Source organism: Hyperolius riggenbachi, chromosome 1, assembly GCF_040937935.1.
Source record: "Hyperolius riggenbachi isolate aHypRig1 chromosome 1, aHypRig1.pri, whole genome shotgun sequence".
Lineage (NCBI taxonomy): Eukaryota > Metazoa > Chordata > Amphibia > Anura > Hyperoliidae > Hyperolius > Hyperolius riggenbachi.
In genome coordinates, this window is record NC_090646.1 from 458,183,440 (window position 1) to 458,207,248 (window position 23,809).

At 43.1% G+C, this 23,809-nt stretch overlaps 1 protein-coding gene across 1 annotated transcript in view; it reads right to left on the minus strand.

Moving 5' to 3' along the window:
• The window catches only part of LOC137525416 (unconventional myosin-XVIIIb-like), a 508,546-nt gene that overhangs the window by 35,369 nt on the left and 449,368 nt on the right, over positions 1–23,809 (minus strand). Inside the window, exons 22-23 of the mRNA XM_068246531.1 lie at positions 9,068–9,201; positions 2,604–2,768 (exon numbers count right to left, since the gene is read on the minus strand). Of these exons, the coding sequence (XP_068102632.1) occupies positions 2,604–2,768; positions 9,068–9,201 (299 nt within the window). The remainder of the gene's footprint in view (positions 1–2,603; positions 2,769–9,067; positions 9,202–23,809) is intronic.

Sequence of the window (23,809 nt, forward strand, 5' to 3'; positions counted from 1 at the left end):
TCTTTGCAAATGAACTAAAGGGACATACAAAGAGAGAGACAAGACCACATGTGTCTCTGTCTGATGTCTCCGGTGACATGAAGTCTGACATTTACAGCATAACTAGAATTATGTTGACCTTTTTGTTTTTCTTCTTTATTCTCAGGCTTTCCAGTCAGTGCAGTAATAAAATACAAACAATCTGAGAAGCAAATGAAGATATTAATCTTGCAGACACAGGTTGGGAATTTCAAGTTGAAGGCGCAATAAAATCTATTATTTCATTTCGGCTCACAAGGGGCTTGAAGTTAAGTATTTTACACATATGCTCAGTGCTTAGGTAAAACTTGCTGCAGATGCTCGGTTATGTATCGTTCCCTAGTGGCAGCCCATTACGTGTTAAGCGCTGAGCAAATCAGATATTTGCATACGGCAGATGTGGGCAGTTGTGGGCAACTGTGTAGACTGGACATCATTTGTCTAGAATGTAGGCTGGAAAATATAGTATGATTTAAATGGTAATAACAGACTTCTTATTTGTTCTTTTTGCTTTTTATTTTTCTCAAACTGCATTGTGTTTGTAATTATTACATCAGCACCTTTCCTTGGATCTTACGAATCACTACACATAATAAAGCCCCACTATAAATGATGATGCAGTGTCAGTGGTGTTCCACACAGGGATGATTTTAACTGTAATGGGACCCTGATGTAAACGTAACCTGGGGTCCCCCTGACTCCCCCCCAGCAGTAAATTCACCTCCCCTCCACACCCCCTGGGTCACATAGTCTTAATTATGCTCACCTTGGCCCCTGCAAAGTTTTTGGTAGCATAGCAACTCACCTGTCGCTTGTTTCACAATGACATGCTGCTCCATCAGACCTCCGCTCATTTTCATCCTCGCAGGGGCACCTCTTCTCAGTGACCTGGCACATGTTATTCTGTAATGACAGGTGCCCGGTTACTGAGAAGATGCAGCCAGCAGGGCTGAAGATGGGGCAAATGGACTATTGAGGAGTTCACTGGCTGGGACAGGTGAGTTGCTATGCTGCTGAAAACTTTGCATGGGCCCCAGGGAGCACAAGTCGGGGGTTGATCTGGGGCAATTGCCCATGTTGCTCCTATAGTGTACTATGTACATAGTGTCACCCAAGCCTGTTTTGTGATGAAATCTTAAGACATGGTTAAAATAAACAATGTCTTTTAAAAGCTTATAGTGACACTGAAGAATAAGTACACTAAAGGCTCATACACACTTCCAACGTGATGCACAACCAACCAACCGTGCACAACATGACGAACCACACAACAAGTATGTACACACACTCCAAACAAAACAACCAATCCACCTAAATACTGCGCACGCAAGTGAAACGTCAAATTACACAGCATGTCCACATTCAAAAACAACCAAAGTTGTTAAAATGACTTGTACACACGTGGCCCACCTGCAACTTAATTGTGCAGGTTGATCCACCGGATGGATCTGGCAAACTACCTGTGTAGCAGTGGGTTGTCTTATTGTTCGCCAGCCATACACATGCCCATCTGTCTTCCAACAGACAAAGTTTACATATAATCGGGCAGATTGTTTGGACGTGCATACAGGCCTTAACACATCAAACCATTAAAGGGACCCTGAGCTGTAAAAATAATCGAAATTGGTACTTACCATGGGGTTTCTCCAGCCCACCGTAGGTCAGGAGGTCCCCCAACATCCTCCTGGCTCCTCTCCGGGTCCCTCCGCCGCATACTGCACCGGCTACACCCACGCCGGGTGTCGGGCTCCCACTTCCTGAAGGGGACGCTCTTCGTCATTACGCAGGCTGCAGCGCATCCTTACGGTAGACCACGTGACAGTAATTCACGTGCGTGATTAAACCGCACGTGCGCGATTAAACTGCGCCAGCGCAGCACTGTCACGCCGGCCGCTGTGATGACGCGCAGCGGCCGGCATAATAACGAAGAGCGTACCCATTCAGGTAGTGGGAGCCCGACACCCACCGTGGGTGTCGGCGTTGCGGTATGCGGCGGAGGGACTGGGAGAGGAGCCAGGAGGACACCGGGGGACCTCCCGAGCTATGGTGGGCTGGAGAAAGCCCCAGGTAAGTACCAATTTCGATTATTTTTACAGCTCAGAGTCCTTTTAAGGTGTTACACAGCACGGTATATTAGTAAGGACTGCAATTTACAAACTTGAAGCAATTATAAAAACATGACACAAGAGGAGTAGCTTGTCCACTAAGGGACCACCAGCGATTGTCTTATAGCACTGAATGTAACACAGACATAAACTGAGATATCAAGTAGAAACTAGAATAACCAGAGAAGGGCTGCTTAAAGTATACCTGACCTGAGACAAAGCTATCTTAGGTCAGCACAGAGGTGTATTCATGCTTGATCCACATATCTCTGTGAATTGTATGTTCATCTCCTCCTTACCTCCTGGTCTCTGTAATCCACTGTAATCCTTCTAGAAAAATGTGACTTTCAGCTAAATTCAAATGTTTAAACAGGAAGAAGCAGGCTTGTTGTGGTGTTACCTCCTATTTCCATCCCATTCCCTCCTCTTCCCTTTCCCATTCTCTCCCCTTTTTGGTGTCCAGCTGCTACGACCCCTTACCGTAAACTGTGAACACTCAGAGTGTCAGATGTTGATTGTCTTGATAATCTTCCACATGTGCTTCCTCCGGATGGTGATGCCCAGCTGGCTGATGATCCTACCCAGGACTGGACACTCTCTGTATCTCCCATACTCACGAATGATCCTACAGTTGACTGGTCATCTCTAAGATGAAAAAGGAAAGAGGAGAGGAAAAAGTTATGAAGTAACCTCTGTCCTGTCATGGTTAACAATGTGTTGTCATTGATGACAAACATTCAAGGCAGACTGAAAATTCTGAAATATAACAGAAAGAATGTGTGAGCTGCTGTCAGCTGATTTCATTCTGCAAGGAAACTGTAGATAATGTAACTGAAAAAAAGCCTGGGTTGCTTTATTCAATAAGGCAAAATAAACTGTTGTAAGGGGGCAAGAGGCCAAAACTCAGCTCCTGTCACTTCACAAACTTTTCTATACCGGTAGTAATTCACAAACTTAAAGTGCATGGCAAGCTTTATTAAAGTCTATAGGAGATGAACTAAGGTCCTTATCTCTTTCCATCTTTAATAAGCAAGTTACTGTGAAAAACAGTATGGGTAGCTGTAGCCGATTATTGCAATGGTGTAAGAGAGAGTTTGTAGTTCCTTGAAAGGCTGGTTAGGTTAAGAACTCCAGTTGCTCCCAGTCTACATTTCAAGTTGTCTGCTTGCTTGCATGCTTGTATGCTGGTTTGAATTGACCAATCTGATGGAGGGAACTGTGAAGAGGTAGTGAATCTGGAACCCAGCTATGCAAGGTGAGAGTGATATTCAGTACATCACCATGCTGCAGTATGAGGGCCAGTTCCAATGGACAGTTGCTTAGTGGTGCTTTCAAATGCTGGTGATCATTCCCTAGGACATGCAAGTCATTTTTCACGAGGCGTTTAAAAGCGTTTGAATGTGTTTTGAAGCATTTTGTTAGCAAGCAGTACATTTGCAAAGACTTCAAGGCTTTATTTTGAAAATGTTGCAGCATTTTTGGAGTACTACGGGCATCCAGGTTAATCGTTAGTTTGTTGCTGTGTGATATACGTTGTTGCAAGTGCAAGCTGTGAGTGCAAGTGAGGGAAGGCTTAGCAGCAGAAGGTGGCGGGCGCGTGGTTAGTGTTAGGCTTTGGTAGACATAGGGCTCGATTCACAAAGCGGTGATAACCCAGTTAAAGACTTTGGGCTCGATTCACAAAGCGGTGCTAACCCAGTTAGAGACTTTAGGCGTGATAACCATTGCACCACGCTGGTGAAAAGCCAGTTTAGGCGTGATAAATTTAGGTGTGATAAGTTTAGGTGTGATAAGTTTAGGCATGCTAAGTTTAGATAAGTATAGATAGCGTGCAAAGTCCTGCACGCAAAGCAGCGCCATTAAACTCTATGCGAAGTGCACCAGACTTTGCTAGCGCAAAACATTTGATCAGCTGTGCACTGCGGTGCTAACGCAGTTGGTGCTTAAACTTATCATGCCTAAACTTATCACACCTAAACTTATCATGCCTAAACTTATCACACCTAAACTTATCACACCTAAACTTATCATGCCTAAACTGAGTTTAGGCGTGATAAAGGGCTTTTCTCCAGCGTGCTAACTGTTAGCACCACTTTGTGAATCAGGCCCTTTAGGTGTGATAACCATTTTATCATGCCTAAACTCAGTTTAGGCATGATAAGTTTAGGTGTGATAAGTTTAGGCATGATAAGTTTAGGCATGATAAGTTTAGATAAGTTTAGATCGCGCACAAAGTCCCGCACGCAAAGCAGTGCCATTAAACTCTATGCAAAGTGCACCAGACTTTGCTAGCGCAAAACTTTTGATCAGCTGTGCACTGCGGTGCTAACCCAGTTGGTGCTTAAACTTATCACGCCTAAAAACTTATCACACCTAAACTTATCATGCCTAAACTTATTACACCTAAACTTATCATGCCTAAACTTATCACACCTAAACTTATCACACCTAGGCCTCGATTCACAAAGCGGTGATAACCCAGTTATCACGCCTAAAAGACTTTAGGCGTGATGACCTTTTCACCACTGAGTTATCACCGATTTTTCCTGCTCTTCGCGCGAAGTTACCGCGCGTAAGCGCGTTCGCGCGTACGCGCGTGAGAGCGCGCGCAAAGTCCCATAGGGCTTAATGGGAGCTTCGCGCGAAGCGTCGGGTGTTGCGCGCGCACTTACGCGCGTACGCGCGTACGCGCGTACACGCGGCAACTTCGCGCGAGTTTCTACTTATCATGCCTAAAGTGACTTTAGGCGTGATAAGGGCCTTTTCACCACGGTGCTAACACTTTGCACCGCTTGGTGAATCGAGCCCCTAGGGCTCGATTCACAAAGCGGTGCTAACCCAGTTAGAGACTTTAGGCATGATAACCATTGCACCACACTGGTGAAAAGCCAGTTTAGGTGTGATAAGTTTAGGCATGATAAGTTTAGGTGTGATAAGTTTAGGCATGCTAAGTTTAGATAAGTTTAGATCGCTTGCAAAGTCCCGCACGCAAAGCAGCACCATTAAACTTTATACGAAGTGCACCAGACTTTGCTAGCGTAAAACTTTTGATCAGCTGTGCACTGCGGTGCTAACGCAGTTGGCGCTTAAACTTATCATGCCTAAACTTATCACACCTAAACTTATCATGCCTAAACTTATCACACCTAAACTTATCATGCCTAAACTGAGTTTAGGCATGATAAAGGGCTTTTCACCACGGTGCTAACTGTTAGCACCGCTTTGTGAATCGAGCCCCTAAACTTATCACACCTAAACTTATCACACCTGGGCCTCGATTCACAAAGCGGTGATAACCCAGTTATCACGCCTAAAAGACTTTAGGCGTGATGACCTTTTCACCACTGAGTTATCACCGATTTTTCCTGCTCTTCGCGCGAAGTTACCGCGCGTAAGCGCGTTCGCGCGTACGCGCGTGAGAGCGCGCGCAAAGTCCCATAGGGCTTAATGGGAGCTTCGCGCGAAGCGTCGGGTGTTGCGCGCGTACGCGCGGCAACTTTGCGCGAGTTTCTACTTATCATGCCTAAAGTGACTTTAGGCGTGATAAGGGCCTTTTCACCACGGTGCTAACACTTTGCACCGCTTGGTGAATCGAGCCCCTAGGGCCATATGCAATTGTCTTTTACACCTGAGTTATCTCCTAGGAGATAATTTTCAGCTTCTCTTTAACCTTACTTTTCAGCATTTTACTATTGTAAATGTACCCAAATGTTGGTGAAAAAGTACTATCAAATGTATTTTGAGTATTTTCTTGTTTGCTGGTGGCTTAAAAGGCATCTTATGACAAGTTATTAAAATATCACCTAGGAGAAAACTCATGAGAAAAAGGCAATTGCATATGGCCCCTAAACTTATCATGCCTAAACTGAGTTTAGGCGTGATAAAGGGCTTTTCACTAGCGTGCTAACTGTTAGCACCGCTTTGTGAATCAGGCCCATAGGGTTAAAGTGAGAAGAGGGTAAGGGTACCGATATTCTACTATCAAAATTAGCCACTACCCGATAGTAGAATGCAAGCAATTTTACCGATATTCTATTAGCGGCTTTCCTCGGCGCCCAAATTACTGGGGCTCCCTTTTTACTTGTAGGAAGTACTCAGTGCATTTCAAATAGATTTGTAAGTTACCAAGGATAATTATACATATTAGTGCTAAATATTATTGATATGAGGATATTTAAAGGAAGCTTGAACTGAAAATAACAAGAATATTGTACTCTGCATTACCCTTTAAAAATGATGGTTGCTTATGTTTTCATTTTAGTTTCTGAGTCACACAGCTGGATAAACCACCATACAGCTTGGGGTCTCTGGCTTGGTCAGGACACCTGATCAGCCTACATTTTAGTAGGCAAAGACTCAACAAATATTGAATCACATGCACAGAAGGATTAGCAGCATGGAGTATAATTTTGTATAAGGTGGTCGGAGTCCCAGGGCTAGAGCCATATTCCTCTCACTTGAGATTTCCTGTGACAATTCGTATATGTGCTTGGACTGCTGCCCAGACTTCAACTTTAATGAAAAAGAGCTTTGCCATATCCCTTTCTAGCATATATGAATTTCATATAAAGCCTTCAAAAGTGCTCCTGGAATAAACGGCAGAATATACGCTATTTTTAAATCTTCAAATTGTTTATGCAACACTATGTCAACCTTATTTTTTACAGTGCATGTCTCTTATGGTTTAAAGCCAATCTGGACAGCAAAGTAAATGGGAAAAGCGTCTAGATAGCGTGAGGTATTGATAAAGTTCTGCAGTACGAACACTGCCTGAAATTGCTCACAGTAACTAGAACTCAAAGCAGATTGTGCAATAAATGAAATTTGACATGCAAACACAGTGCTTTCATTGAACCACTGAGCAATTTATTGAAAATCTTTAATCCATCTCCTGGAGGCCTTTGTGCTCAGAAAAAAACATGAATGAATTACCGTAATCTACAAACAAAGTGAAGGTGTCTTTTTTTCACCACATCAGACCATTTAAGACTTTTTATTCCTCGGGAGGGCTTATGCACATAAAGCTGCTGCTGGGGTAACACACAAGCATCTCATTTCACCCTTTCTGACATTCATGCATAGTTCATGCCTGCAGGGGGCCATGGAGTGTACAGGAAGAAAACACATATGTGGATCTCATGAATCTCATGAGCCTGTTCCTCCTCAGATTGTAAGTGAAATATTATGTCTACAGAGGACTTTACTGAATAGTGTAAAGCAAAGAGCTGGGTGCAACTATAAATACATCAGCCAATCAGAAAGAGGGATTGTAGTGAAAATAACGTAATCAATTAATTAATAATAATCAATAAATTATCAGTGTTTGCCCATTGTAAAATCTTTACTCTCCCTGATGTATATTCAGAAATGTATCACGGTTGGTGACATCTTTAGTCCTGCCAGGTGGCCTCTAAGGAATGTTCGTTTACTGACAGTTCTATGCACAGAGGGGGATACTGCTTGCTTGGCAGTTGGAAACAGCTGTTATTCCCCACAATGCAATGAGGTTCATAGAAAGCAAACTATCTGGACCATAGCCATGATATCACACTATCGGGGGAATGGAGGAGGGATAGCGCTCATTATAACTACTCATTGGGATGAAAGTGGAGTTTGTTTGCCACGCCCACCCCCGTGCAAGGCACTACCCATGTTAAAATCCAACCGGATTGGTAGATTAGTGGAGGGAGGGGAAGTCACATGCTCACTGGTTTATTCTCTCGTTGTCCTTCAAACTGCATGATTTGGCATGGGATTAATTCAAATCCCTAGTAGGGGCTAATGTTTTTGTTTTTCTTCAAACAAGGGAAAAGCTGATTGTTGCATGCAGGTGGGAGGGAGGGAAGGGAAATAAACAAGTTATTTGTGTAAACATGCTGTAATAAGGGACTAAACAAAGCAAAACATGATAGTGATATTCTACTATCCCCAATTGTAATCAAATTCTCACACTAACCCTTACCTTCCCCTATATATGCCTAACACCAACCTCCCCTCACCTACTTCTAACACTACCCTTCCCCCTACAGTATATATGCCTAACACAATCTCTCCTTCCTTATATGGTTGTAAAGCCACTCATTCCAGTGGCTGTAAAGCTACAATTTACCAAATTGTCTGTGTTCTCTTATTGTTTAAAGCCAATATGGACGGCAAAGTAAATGGGAAAACAGTCTAGATAGCGTGAGGTATTAATAAAGTTCAGCAGTATAAACACTGCCTGAAATTGCTCACAGTAACTAGAACTCTAAGCTGTTTGTGCAATAAATGAAATTTGACATGCATTGCAAACACAGTGCTTTGAGTCACTGAGCAATTTATTGAAAGTCAGAAAGAGGGATTGTAGTAAAAATAGCGTAATCAATGAAATTGCTTACTAGCAAATTAGCCCAAATTACTAACCTGGGGCCACCGTAGCCTCATTGAGGCCTATGGTGGTGCCTAAATTACCAGGAGCTGCATGCACCCATTTTACCTGTTCCACCATAAATTACTAAGGAAGCAGAAGAAAAACGCACATGGGTGTGAAAAACTGACACCTTTCATAACATTGGCCAATGGCTCATCACCATAACCATATTCTGTATTATATTTTTCATAGCATTCCCACTTTAAACATTTTTTACCAAGTGCTTTACACTTCTAGTCAGTACTCTGTATTGGTCATTTGGGTAGGCACCATGGCATGGATGGTCATTAAATGGATGGAAAAAGGCAAACATATTCTATTTTCACAACACTAATCATGTAATTATAGCATTCATACACCACTTAACATTTCTTGTCAAGATCTGTATGTCCTGTCTCACTATATGCAGAAGTGAAGAGCAGTCTGAAATAAAGTTAGAGCTTGCTAAAAAAAAGTTACTTTTGTTTCTGGACAAAACAATATCTTTACATTAAAACACTTTTTCATAAATTAACAAACGCTATTTGAAAAATACCTTTCAGTGTCACTGTCATCACTTGATTCAACTTCCTCTAATGCAGCCTGCAGATCAGCAATGCGTCTGATCGATGTCTCCAGATCGGCTTGCAGGGTCTGCCTCACCGCTGTAAGTTCATATACTTGTGTTTCCTGTTTAAATAAGAGATTAAAGTTATAAGAACTATGAAAAGGAAAAAATGTCCATTACCCAGTAAAATTAATCGTTGTGATACACTTTCCATTCGTTGATAAACACATATTCTGTTCAGTTATTTCGAACTGCAGAGGCTATTAAGAAAAGTTTGTCAAGAAATGCATTAAGCAAACATTATTTACCTATAATTATTATCCATGAGCAATTTCCACTAAATTAATTTCCCCTTTATTATCCTCGTCTTACACTTACTAATTTTCTGGCCATAAAGTGCAAGGATAACAGTTATAACTACTACAAGCTATTAGCACAGAATTAACAGTTTGGAAGAATACAAACGTGTTATACATCAAAAATCTATTTTCCCAATCTCATTAAGGTCCCTTCCACACTTCGCCCATCTGTTGTGGTGCAATTCTTCTGCAACTGCACTGCAACGATCTTGGAAGGCCACTGCACAGGTTACCACTGTGGTGCGACGATACAGTGAGGAAGATATGACATTCCAATGAAGGCATGCCTCACTTCTGGATTAATCGAGCATGATGCACTGCAGCTCTTGCGTCATCACAAGGGGACCCAACGCCCCATAGGGCTATCATTGCTTCTGTGATGGGATGCAACATTTTTGTGAGACACAACAGAACGTACTGTAGTAAGTGTGAAAGGACCCTAATGCAGCAAGAGCTACATTGTTTTTGTCTTTTTATCTGGTCTCTGGTAAAGGTTCATATGGTGGCCATATTAGTATCTGCTTAGCTCCTTTTGTTTGGGATCAGGCATGAGCTAAAAAAAGAGAAGTCTCCCACTGGACAGGAAAACTGCTGGCGCAAGATTCCAGAAATACATTTTGCATTGATTATGTAAAATTGTAGCAATCTTGTTGGATTCAATATTCTGTTTATCATACCAATGGAAACTGAAAAGTTGTAAAATAATATTTTTCTTGCAGTTTTGCTTGCACCTTCCAACAGAATATAACAAGATATGGAAAATAACAAGTTTGCATATGAACACACTGCGTTGTTATCTTTTATACATAAATTACTGTTAAATGATACTCTGTAGCTTTTATTTAATAAACCAGTGGCCCCCAATGAGTTCTTTTATAATGAAACTAGCAGACAGACCCTGGATGTGGCAGTGCATGAGTACTAGTGAAGCGAGCTGTGCTGGGAAGTGGTTAGGTGCAGCTGTGCGCACCACAGTTGACCATACACTGTGAGGACAGTACATCAGGAGAAGCCAGCCAAGGCTACCTAAACAGGGGAGAGTCCGTACATAAAACTCTACGCTTTTTTACAAGTTTTTTTATATGAGTGCAATACCCCTTTATGTTATTAAATAGTTTTACAGTATTACACTAAGAGATGTTTTATTTGAGGTTATCACTAGAAATCACTCGAACCGTTCGTCGGACGAATCTCTCTGGGCCCTGTACTACTCCCGGGTTGCTATGACACGGAGTAGTACGCCTGCGCTGGCCCGGCGTGCGTGCATGTCCTAATTCGCGCTCCTGTTGCCGGGCACTTTCTGGGCATGAGTGTGACGTCACTCATGACGTCACGCACATGCGCAGAAAGTGCCTGGCAACAGGAGCGCAATCTAGGGCGCGCACTGCCGGGCCAGCGCAGGCGTACTACTCCGGGTCATAGCGACCCGGAAGTAGTACAGGGCCCAGAGATTCTGAGATGTTCGCTGGCGAACAGTTCGGGAACCGTTCACAACATCTTTAGTTATCACATTGGCCATGAATGGGTAATTGAAGGTGGAATAGGAAGGGATTCTATCTGATCGTAGAGGTCGGGGGGTGACCTGGTAATATCCCAAACATGCTATTAGACCCTGGTGGTCAACACATTTGGTGAGTGGCGTTTGGGTGTGGTGGAGGTGTACTGCGATATGCAAGAAGAGGGACCTCGAATCGCCTGCAGAGGAGGAAAAGGACTTCATGGTGTGGAATTTGTGGGACTATAGTGCTATAGCATTTGAATTTTAGTGGCACCTGTCCTGAGTATACACTGGGCACCACTATACATGCAATAAACATTTGGTCTGTGCTGGCACCCAAATTACCAGCTAGCCACTGGCACCCAAATTCCCTGCTTCACCTGCATTTGTACTGTATTCACCAGGAGAAAAGCGCAATATAAATGTTTTGTGGCTGTGTCTTGTATATTAGTTTGTTTTGCTACAGCCATCATTGTAATAAAACATTTACATGGAGACAGGCAGCCTTTTCCCTGTCCATCACACCAATTCTTAATGTGTGACTATGTTTTGTGAGTTAAAAAAAATATACAAATATAAAACCGTAGATGTGTGTGATGATGAACTTGAAAGTGTGATTCTAGGCGCTTACTGTTTCAGTTCCTCCGAAAAAGAAGCCCCATGCACACAACAAAGTGTGCCCAGAACATTTAACATGATTAAAGCTGCCAGCTGTAAAAATTGCCATCTCAGTGGTGACAGGGAGAGAGATGATTTGTGGTGCACACAGCGACAGCCCAGGGTGCCGCAGCCAGCAGACTGTCAGAGTAAATAATGCAAACTCTGCTACTGTGGGGTGAAGAGGCCTGAAGGGAAAAGGGACCAAGTTTATAAACACATGTATTGAAATATCCCAAGTTTCCACTATTCTACTTGCAAGTACATGATTTTAACAGAGGGGATTCCAACCTAGCTTTTGCCTCAGTGTAATATTTAAATGTGTTGTATAATAGTACACTCTGTAGAAAGTGTTGAGTTTTATAATTGTTATTGTGTGCTTCTGTAATTCCTCCATTCTGCCCTCAAATCATGTGACATATATTAACAACATGGCTCCTGTGCCACTTTTAGAGAGGTCATGTAAATTTAGGTGACAGGCACACCAAATAAATGTGGGCACAGCCATAGGCGCCCACATGAAAAGCCGCTTAAAGCAGACCCGAACTCTTGCACAGCACACAATAAAAAGTCTTCATAGTTGCTAAGAAATTCACTGCTGCATGTTCTGTGTGTGTTTAGAGTGGAGCTGTTAGCCATACTATCTCAGGGGAAAAAAACAAATATATAAGTAGTTAAATACTTGCTCTACTTACATAACATATGTATTGCATTGTCCACGTTATGATTCCTGTGAATTTTATAAAGGAAAAGTAGAGAATCCTATTCTAGACAGTTTCCATATTTACTGTGGCTATTTGGAAGCCAGTCGTGATGTAATATCCACCCTTAGTCTCCTCTGCCTTATTTGCCCGCCCTTCACCATAAAAAGTGCATTGTTTCAGCCTGAGAAAGTTTGGTCAATCAGAGAGGAACAGAGGTGTGGGAGGGGAAAACAGGAGGGAAAGAGGCTTCAGCCAATCAGGCTGCATTAGCGAAGTCTGAGGGAAAGTAGAGAAGCAAAAAAAGACAACCCAGCATGCCCTGCAACTTCTCTTTTGTGTACCATGTAAACTGGGGAATGATAATTTATCAACAAGAAAAGTAATAGTGATTTTAACTTTTTCGATTGCCTGATTAGCATCCTTATTACTTGTTTAACAGATAAAAATAAAGAATTAATTTTTTATTTTATGCCCGACAGTTATTCTTTAGCCTTTTGCCGACCGCGTCACGCCAATGGGCACGCATCTCATTCTCGGAGGGCGAAGCTCCGCCCCCTCTTCAGTCTCCGAGCGGCTATTGCGATCAGCAGCAGCGCTGTACTGGGGACAGCCGTGTGACACGGCTGTCCCCTCCTGAGCCACAGAGGTGATTGGCTGTCATGGGCTGAATGGGCTGAAGCCTATGACAGCTGATCACAGGGATTGGCCGGCGGGGGGAGGGAGGGAGGGGAGTATACAACGGGGAAAAAAACACTATTTTTATTTAAAAAAAACACCAAATAAACAAACCTAAATAAATAAAATAACAAACACTGGGGGGGGGGGGGGGGGCAATCAGACCCCACCAACAGAGAGCTCTGTTTGTGGGGAGAAAAGGGGGGAGTAGTCACTTGTGTGCTGTGTTTTGCGGTCCTGCAGCTTGGCCTTAAAGCTGCAGTGGCCAATTTAATGAAAATGTGCCTGGTCTTTAGGGGGGTTTAACACAACAGTCCTCAAGAGGTTAAGGAGATCAGCCTGTCTTATTAGCTGTTATCAGCAAGTGTAAATCAGGACAGTGAGCTGTGCCTGGGCTGTGCTGTGGCTCTGTGATAATAGATAAACACTGGAACTTAACCTTTTCTCTACTCCCAGGAATGTGCAGGAAGTTAACACTGGTTAAGACATTTTTTTTCTCCTAAAGGTTATCAGGCAGTGGCTTATCTTTAAAGGTGGAGAGGAAGTTCTGAGGTTAATTCCACTCTAAATCAGCTACACCAGTAAAGTTGGGTGCCACTGGGGGTGCCGTAACCACCCCTTTACAAATGGGCGCTGCTATAGACATATATAAATCCACCTTAGGTAGAAGATATTAAAAATATGTGATCAGATGGTTGATTTGTAAGTATCTGAATGACTGGTCACAATTATGTGGTCAAATTATCAACTGTTCTGGCTCAAATAGGGAGCAGAAGTGAGTGAGGCATGATCACAAAAATACAACAGGGATCTCAGAATCCAATCACTCACCTGATCAAACTGACCATGTTGTTCTGTATGAATTCTCCTCAAACAGAATTTCCTCTCAAGCTGACTGTAAGGGGTCATTTCCATTAGCGTGATTTCAGGTGTGCTTTTGGAAACGTAATCGCAAGGACATCAGAGAGTGCATAGACTGCACTGACTGATGTTTCCAGACACCTCCGTGATTCCCTCCTCAGGGGGAATCACATGCAACGCAGAGCTGCGCTGATGTGCGGCCACCTGCATTGCAAATGGAAATAAGCCCTTACTAGCAGATTACCAATAACTTTGTTATTTAACATTAGTGGTAATCTACTTGTATGGACTATGTCCTGTGCCCAACTCTGCATCACAGCATCAAAAGACAACCAGAATGCAGTATTACACTTTCAAAAGGTAACAAGTAAGATTTTTTTTAGCATGTTGCCTATGGAGTTATGAGTAGATTCTTGAGTCAGTTGATCTATGCAGCACTCAAATTGTCAGATATGGATACACATCTACCTAATAAAACAGAGGTGAAAGCAGTATATTGTCTCTGCATTTGGGGAATGAAAGATTGTCGTAAAAATCCATGTTTCAGATTTTATGAGTTAAAAGGCCTGTAGATTTTCTTCAATCTGCTCATGTCTTATATATCTTAGCCTGCGGCTAATGCGCAGAATATCAGGAAAAAATGGGTTGGAGATTATTAAAGACGCGTGCTACTCTCCTTGTAAAAGGAAATCAATGTGAATTTAGCACACATAAAGCAGCTTCTCATAATTTACAGTATGTAAAAGCCCAGAAGTATAAGCCTGATGCACAGAGAGCCCACAGGATGCTGAATCAATATGACATATTTGAAAAACAGCCCCTTGTAATTGGACTAGAATAAATATAATTGAAGTTGTAAGATGAGCGTCTGAGTCTAATCAGAACTGTATACTGCAGCATTGCCTTGTCTTATAAATCTTCATTTACAAATTTCTTTGAAAGAGATACCTATAGAGTGAGTACTTGGGCAAATTAGCTAATACAACTTATAGGAGCATTACAAGCAATACAGACAGGGCTGGATGTATACCCTGTGTGCCCCTAGGCCAAGTATGGTGGGCTTTCCCTCCCATGTGCAGCCCCCTAATCCACATGTATCATTCATGTACTGCAGCCCTTCTCTTTCATCAACACCTCCCTTGGGCATCAGTCTCCCTTTTTCATGCGTTGCTACCCATTTTCAGCCTCCCTTCATATCAACCCCTCTTTCATGTTCAGGTGCCCCATCGAGCTGCAGCCGCCTAAGGCTCGGGACTTTGTGGCCTTTCCAGAAATCCATCCCTCAATGCAGAACAAGAGAAGCAACACACGTTGGGCTTGATGCATTACAGTTCAGCATAGTATTATTACCAGCGCATTCATTACCACTGATTGGATATCTTATTGCATGCTGTATTCAGGCTTGATTCATTATGGAATGGAATAAATGTATAATTTATTGTTTGATGTGGCTGCCTGACCCCTCTGCAGAAACTCTACATGCTACTGAATATGTGCAGCTCCAAAGAAACATTGTTCATCCGCCGTGGGCAAGCAAATGCATCAAGGTCTCTCCTACTCAGTGCACTATGTTCACTGCTGGTGGGTGGATACAGAGCTTTTTAGACAACCCTTGGGTAAGTGGGGTGGGCAGTAATGAAGGTTCAGCGGTTTATGGTGCTATTTGATCCGGGTCAGAGAAAAATGGCGCACAGTGCCGATATTTAAAGATGTTGCGCGCATTGAAAACATAGCCCAATCGTTATTTAGCAATATCAATGTTTAATGATGGCGGAAAGACGAAAAACTAATTGAAAGGTTAAATTGTTAAGTGGCATATCACTAATTATCATTTTATTGTCTGTAACATTAATTAATCCACAGTGAGGAGGATGAGGAGGAGGGAGGAGTGGACGGGTGGAGAGCAGACACGTTAGCCCTGCCACCTATGCCATCTAGGAAAAGCAGATCCCGGGAGAGGATGGTTGGCACGGCGTGAGGATGATGCTGGCAGGAGGAGAGTGCAGCAGCAGGAGGCCAAATGCCAAGCAGGCAGCAGTGAGCTGGATCACCCACATGGGATTGGCTGCTTAACCACTTCCAGCACAACTAGACTGCGGGCACTGCCTGCCAGCACCAACCAGGAGCATCATGCACAGGGCAAGAAAGTACTTTCAGGGCAGTGCCATATTTGTAGCCTCTGCCATCTGGCTGATATTTGACATGGCAGCTTTGAGGTTCTCTTTTAATGAGATTAACAGCAGGCAACACAGAAAAGTATTTCCAACGGAAATTATAGGACATTATAGACCAGTAAGCTTACCATCAGTTGTATACATGACTTTATAGTAGAAAATAATCTTATTTCTCAGCATCAGCATGGGTTTACTAAAGACAGGTCCTGTTTGACTAATATGCTCAGCTTTTAGGAGGTGATAAATGCTAGTGTGGATATTGGGAATGCTGTAGATGTGATATACTTGGACTTTGCTAAGGCCTTCGACACGGTTCCACACAAAAGTCTGGTGCAAAAGTTGAGGATGCAAGGACTGGGGAAGAGTCTGTGTGCATGGATAGGGAACTGGCTAATGGACAGAAAACAAAGAGTTGTGGTCAATGGATCATACTCAAAATGGGTGACTGTTAGCAGTGGGGTCCCACAGGGGTCTGTACTGGGTCCAGTGCTCTTCAATCTATTTATTAATGACCTAGTAGATGTCATTGAAATAAAATTTTGGGATGCCATAAAAGGGAAATAAAAACTCGAGATGCTAGCATAATATTGCCCCTGTTTAACTCTCTAGTAAGGCCACATCTGGAATATGGAATTCAGTTCTGGGCACCACATTACAGGAAAGATATTAGTGCAGGTGCAGAGACGAGCAGCAAAATTGATACGAGGGATGGAAGGTCTCACTTACCAAGAAAGGTTAGATAAACTGGGTTTATTCAGTCTAGAGAAAAGAGCGCCTTAGAGGAGATCTAATTAACATGTATAAATACATCAGAGGGCAATATAAAAGCTTGGCGGATAAGCTTTTTGGCCCTAGGCCTTCTCAAAGGACTAAATGACATGATCTGCGCATGGAGGAAAAACATTTTAGCCATTTATTTAGGAAAGGGTTCTTTACAGTAAGAGTGATTAAGATGTGGAATGCATTGCCACAGGAAGTAGTTATGGCAAATTCTATACCTGCATTTAAAGGGGGCTTAGATGCTTTCCTTGCGTTGAAAGACATCCATGGCTACAATTTCTAGGTGATGTTGATCCAGGGATTTTATCTGATTGTCAGAGTCGGGAAGGATTTTTTTCCCTTTTGGGGCTAATTGGACCATGCCTTGTAAGGGTTTTTTGCCTTCCTCTGGATCAACAGGGATAAGTGAGGGAGCAGGCTGGTGTTGTACTTTGTTCTCTGGTTGAACTCGATGGATGTAAGTCTTTTTTCAACCCAAATAACCAGGTAACTATGTAACTGTGTTATAGCTAAACGCTAAATAATTTTTAATAACGTTTATAGTTTATTGTTAAATAACAGTAAGCGGCAAAAAAACATTGGCATCACCATGAGCCATTTTTCATATGCGCAATTCTTGACTGGACCCATTTGATCACCCCAATAATAAAGTGATCAAAAAGTAAAGGCTCACTCTAGCTACTGTGTACAAGGATCCTCAACAAACCCACAGGTCCTGATCTAACAGTTTGGTGTGAACCAGCTCACAGAAAATCATTGCTGGGTTCATCTATTCTGTATTTTCCACTACCTGTTCCTTCAAGAATCAATCAGTTATGAAAGAAATACTGTCAAACAGTGCTAAAAATGAACTGGTTGTAGGAAGAAGAAAGTCTAAGCTGTTGCTTTTTCCCATTGATTTTCACCGACATAGCCTCTAAGGTCTTGATCACACCATAAGTGTTTAACCTGCATTATTACATAGCCCAGTCACTTTCTATAGTATGCACATTTCTGCATGAACTGCCCAGAAACATGCAGCAAACAATGGGGTGTATGTATTCAGGAAAGAATGGCAAACTTGCCATGCGCAGGGAGCACACACCAATTTTACTGGTCTTTCCCACCAGTAAGGGCCCGTTTCCACTTGTGCGGTGCGAATCGCCGCGGTAAAAATTCGCATGCGGATGCGAATTTCGCATGCGGGTGTATGCGAATTTTCGTGCGAATTCGCATGAAAATTCACATGAATGACGCTGTATGCGAATTTAACCATGGCAGTGCCGGTGTGCATTTCCATTGTTTTCCATGCGAATTCGCATGCGAATTCGCGTGAAAATTCGCATACCAAAGCCGCAGGCGATTTCCCTATTAAATACATTAGCGGCGATTCGCATGCATTCCACACGCAGGCGAATTCTGAGGGCTCTGCCGTGCAGAAAAATCCTGCACAGAAAAACGCTCAGGAAAACTGACAAGTGGAAACAGGACCATTCACTTGTATTGGCTGTGCGAATCTGCATGCAGGAAACGCATGCAGATTCGCGATAGTGGAAACGGGCCCTAAGGTAGCATTTAGCGCAACCGTGTGCTATGCTACCTTGGAACATGGGCCACACTAATTGTGAAACTTGCCCTACCTTGCTGTTGGGTAAAATTGCAGAGCGCTTCTTGAGCACGGCAACTTTACCATTCTTTCCTCATTGCATCACAATGTGCCAGGAAAATGTAATCGTTTATGATACAAATGTGCAAACAAGCCCACTAAAAACACGAGCCTTATGTTTTCATGAGCTTATGCATTGCATTATAACACAACACAAATCATGTGAATGAGGCTTCTAGCTCAGGCTAACTGCAGACTCGTGTGAAATTATGAAAAAGCAGCCAAAACAGGACATCAGCAGTTTTGTCCAGAACAGGTAAAATGGTCATTTGGGCGCCACCATGGGCTGCAATGCAATTAGCGGCTAGCGGTTAGGAGAGTTATTTGGGTTTAGTAGTGCACCACTGTAGCCAAACACCTTTACAGCCTCTGTGATTAGTGGCTTACTGGCTTTATAATCCCTCGGTTGAATTGCAGCTTTACAGCCCTTTGTAATTAGCGGCTTTACAGCCACGCGGTTAAGTTGCAGCTTTAATCAGCAGCCGTATTCTGGTCTGATAAATTGTGCTGAGGTTTTCAGTGGCTATACAGCTGTCTGAAGTGCATCGGAATTCGGCCGGCTTTTTATTCCAAGTAACATCTCTTCAGCAGCGGGTGCAGTATTGTACCAAAGTTTGGCGGTCTTACAGCAGCAGGGTCATGTTGGGAGCTGGGTTTGGCACTCATCTGTGGCATGGCCAAGTGGAAGGGTGAATATAGACACCAGAATATTGTTGTAGGGAAAGGAGGATAGTGCCCAGCATATATAGAGTGTTAGGAAGAGGTGGGAGGAAATTACTGAAAGGAGTAGGTGGGGGGAGGATAGTGGTAGTGGTAGATAGGGAAGGATTAATGTAAGAATTAGGTGGGGGATAGTAAAACCACGTTATAATTACCAATATTCTACTATCGGTGATCAATAAAATTACCAATATTCTACTTTATGCATTTCCTCACACCCATTTTACCAGGCGCTTCTTTTAGTTGTATGCCGACTTATAACCATTTATAAATAGGAAAAGCCAGCCTAAGTTTGAAAATCCACATTAAAACTGGGCTAAATACCTATTGCTGGTTTAATGCTGCTTTGGAAAAGTGCAGCTTGAAATGTCTAAGGGCCTATTTCCTCTAGTGCTGAATCCGGCATGTATCTGTAGCGTTTCCTTGCATTCGAGAGGGGCGGGGATACACTACCTATCTCTGGAATGGCCTGCCGTCCAGATTCACTGGTGTGAATCTGGACGACATGTTGATTTCTGTAGCCCGCAGCTGAATTACTATAGCCGTGCATAGCATGGTCGATCCGCGCTGTGGTTACGCAGCAGAATGGGAGCCGCGAGCGAATCGGGAATGGCCACTGTTCCCAGTGGTAATAAGCCCTTAGGGACAGACAGTATCACCGCCTCTCATATCTTTGCCACTTAATCTCTGCAGCCAAGACATTTGAAATATATTGTATTTTATCTGTTCACTATCGGCCTGACGTTCAGACTTCAGTTCTTTTGTACAAGGCATAATCTGCGGACTTCTAGCTTTCACAAATTCGGTATTTGTATTTATACCATTCCATAATATTTTGAAGCCTATTCCCAGAGATGTGAAGTCATATTCATGGTTTGTACTGTCATATCACTTTTACTTTTCTACATTCTCAGTACAGAGTAGAAAATGGCTTGAGGGTATCTCAGTAACAAGTGCTTATCAACAAGCCAATATACGTGGGAATTGCAGACATTTTTCTAAATGTCAGTGATAGGATTACTGCTGTTATGTTTGCTATTATCAGCTCAAGGGGGATGCCGATTTGCATTATTTTAATACGGAAGTTGACAGAAATCACTATTGAACACCACATATTATCAGGGGTCATCTGAAGGATAATTAAAATGGTACATCATATATGCTTGTAAAGTGACAGACCATTAAGATATGTTAATATACTCTATTTCGTCATCTGGGTGTTGATAAGGTCACAGAGGCTTGGCTATGGGCTAAAGCATGTGGAGAGCAACATACTCCAGGCACTAACTGACACCTTTATGGTTAGTTTTATGAATACAAAACTAGCACTACAAATAATAATTTTCCCATGCATTGTCATCCATTCAATCGAAGTGTGTGTGTGTGTGTGTGTGTGTGTGTGTGTGTGTGTGTGTGTGTGTGTTACACTGTATGTGTGACACTGTGTATTTGACATTGCACTAATATTTGACATTTCTAATTGAAAAAAAGTAAATGCACTGTCATTTTTTTACTTCCTCTGTAGCTATTGTAACCCTCTACATGAGGGTCCCAAAAGTTTTGCTAATGTATTTCTATGCGTGAGGTAACTTTGGCATTTAAGGCTAACTTTTGCATGCCTGTGGAACCAAAACGGTGCATGGGAGAGGAATGGAGGCGGTGTAATGGTCACATAGACTGTTGCTAAGCGACCAAATCACACAGAGCAGTGGAACTTTCCAGAAAACCCGTGCGGCCTGTCGGAAGCTACAGCGCAGGCACGAAGGGGCAGAGCTAGAAGGGTGTAGCCAGAGGGACCTGGCTAGAGCTAGGCAGAGCACGCCAGAGAGCGAGAGAGAGAGAGCGCGGAACTTAAGAGACAGGAGCTACGGTGAGGAGCGGGAAAGGAGGCCACGAGGAGACCGGCCATAGCAGTCACCCCGGAGACAAAGAGGGGACCCGGCGGCCACGCAGAGACTACAGTGAAGCAAGTAAGGCAGAGGCAACCCGGCCAGACAGTGACCGGAGACCAGAGGCAGCGTGCACAGAGTCCATCTGAGCTAGTCCGGACAGAAAGGACCCCAGCAGCCAGATGAGTATTAGGCCTTAGAGCCAACTTCAAGTACAGTGTGTGTTCAGTTAGTAGCCAGTGTTCAGCAGAGGCTTGCTGAGATAGAAATATAGCAACCCAGAACCTGAAGAGGCCAAGTCTGTTTGAAGTGCTGTTACTAGAGACTGTTTGAGTGCAAAAGAGAGACCTTGTGTTGATGATACAGTTGTTGATGCAAGATAAAGCTGCCCAACTAACGTGAATAAATCTTCTGCCACTTATATAAAGTGTATTGAGTGTAAAGGCCTTGCTGTCACTAAGAGACATTAAAGGATACCCGAAGTGACGTGTGACATGATGAGATAGACATGGGTCTGCTAAGCACACTAATAACCATGCTGGGTTCCTTTTTTGCTTTCTCTGTCTGAAAGACTTAAATATCAGGTATGTAAGTGGCTGACTCAGTCCTGACTCAGACAGGAAGTGACTACAGTGAGGCCCTCACTGATAAGAAATTCCAACTATAAAACACTTCCTGGCTTCGAGAGCAGGAAAGAGATAAAAAGGTTCAATAGTTCATAGATTTTAGCTCTGGCATACTTAAATGAATGTGTCATTGAGCAAAAACAATAAAGCAGTTAAAACTTAATTAGTAGATTTAAACATAAAATAAAACTGTGGAATATCTTAAAAAGTCATTTTTAGGAGGATGAAGATAGATACAATTGTTTGTTTATTTCATTAGTTTATTTTTTCTTCGGGTGTCCTTTAACAGCCTCCATAAGTACCCCGCAGAGCTGATACAACTCCCCGCTTGCATTAAGTCCTGTTATAGAGACATTGTTCCTGTCAAGTCCGTTTCAAGTCAAGAGTTAAAGTTCATGTGTTCCTATGTGCTATGTTCTGAAGTGTTACTGAGAATTTGATATAAGAAGAGAACCAAAGTGTGATTTAAAGGGAACCTTAACTGAACGGGGGGTAAAGAGTTTCACTTACCTGGGGCTATTACCAGCCCCCTGCAGCAGTCCTGTGCCCTCGGAGCCGCTCTGGAATCCTCCAGTCTCCCGCTGTCACTTAGTTTCGTTTTTGACGACTCACAAGTCGGCCAGCCGCCATGCGTATTATTGGACGCATTCCCTACTGCAATTAGCGCTGTTGCGGACAAAAATACCGCATTCCGCACGCGTAGATATGCGGCAACGCGTATTTTTTTACGCGTTGTGGTTCACAACAGTGCTAATTGCAGTAGGGAATGCGTCCAATAATACGCATGGCGGCCGGCCGACTTGTGAGTCGTCAAAAACGAAACTAAGTGACAGCGGGGGACCGGAGGATTCCAGAGCGGCTCCGAGGGCACAGGACTGCTGCAGGGGCTGGTAATAGCCCCAGGTAATTGAAACTCTTTACCCCCCGATCAGTTAAGGTTCCCTTTAAGCATAATACCTAAGTACACAGTCCTAAAGAAACTGGAAATTACTAAAGGCCATGAAAGTAAAGAGAACCTGTCAGTATTAAAGACGATAAGTGAAAGAGGAGTTGCATTGTGTATTGTGATATTAAAAGTGTGCTACAGTAAGGAGTGAACTGACCTTTGACCAAGATACAGAGTCCACTTGCTTGGAGTACAAGTTTTGCAACAACTCTAAATTAGAGCTTATTCCACTTAAAAGTCAAAGGCCTCAATTCACTAAGATCATGCTGGAGATAATAAGGCAAGAGAAAACTTACCTCCACATAAGAGAGAGTTATCTTATCTCTTCATTCCTTAAAGAGTAACTGTTAGCCCCCAAAGTGAAATTTAAATCTGTACAGCAATGTTATATTTAGTATTAAAGTGATCAAAAAAGCCAATGCGTTCTGCAAAAATCAATATAATTTTGCTACTATGTAGCCTTTTGCCCACGCTAACGACGCAAAGCCGCATATCAGATACTGATGACGAGCATGCAGAGCATGCCTATGTTTGCCCGACCACCCTCTCCCCCCCAGGACCAGGTGCCGATCTATTTGCACCACAAACAGCTGACCGCTCTGACACGGAGACAGAGCGGCAGCACTTCCAGCGGGAGCACCGCAGAGCAGCCGCCGCCGAGTCACATGTGAGAGAATCACATGTGAGAGATGCACGGCGGCGGCTGCTCTGCGGTGCTCCCGCTGGAAGTGCTGCCGCTCTGTCTCCGTGTCAGAGCGGTCAGCTGTTTGTGGTGCAAATAGATCGGCACCTGGTCCTGGGGGGGAGAGGGTGGTCGGGCAAACATAGGCATGCTCTGCATGCTCGTCATCAGTATCTGATATGCGGCTTTGCGTCGTTAGCGTGGGCAAAAGGCTACATAGTAGCAAAATTATATTGATTTTTGCAGAACGCATTGGCTTTTTTGATCACTTTAATACTAAATAAAACATTGCTGTACAGATTTAAATTTCACTTTGGGGGCTAACAGTTACTCTTTAAGTTACCTCGTCTGTAGTTAAGTTACCTCCTCTGTAGTTATTTTACCTCCTCTGTAGTTAATTTACCTCCTCTGTAGTTATTTTCAGATGCAGTTAATAAACAGCCTGTTTTTAACTCTGGAGTTATTTTAAGGATTGAAGAGTTAACTTAAAGACAGAAGAGTTAACTTTAGGTTT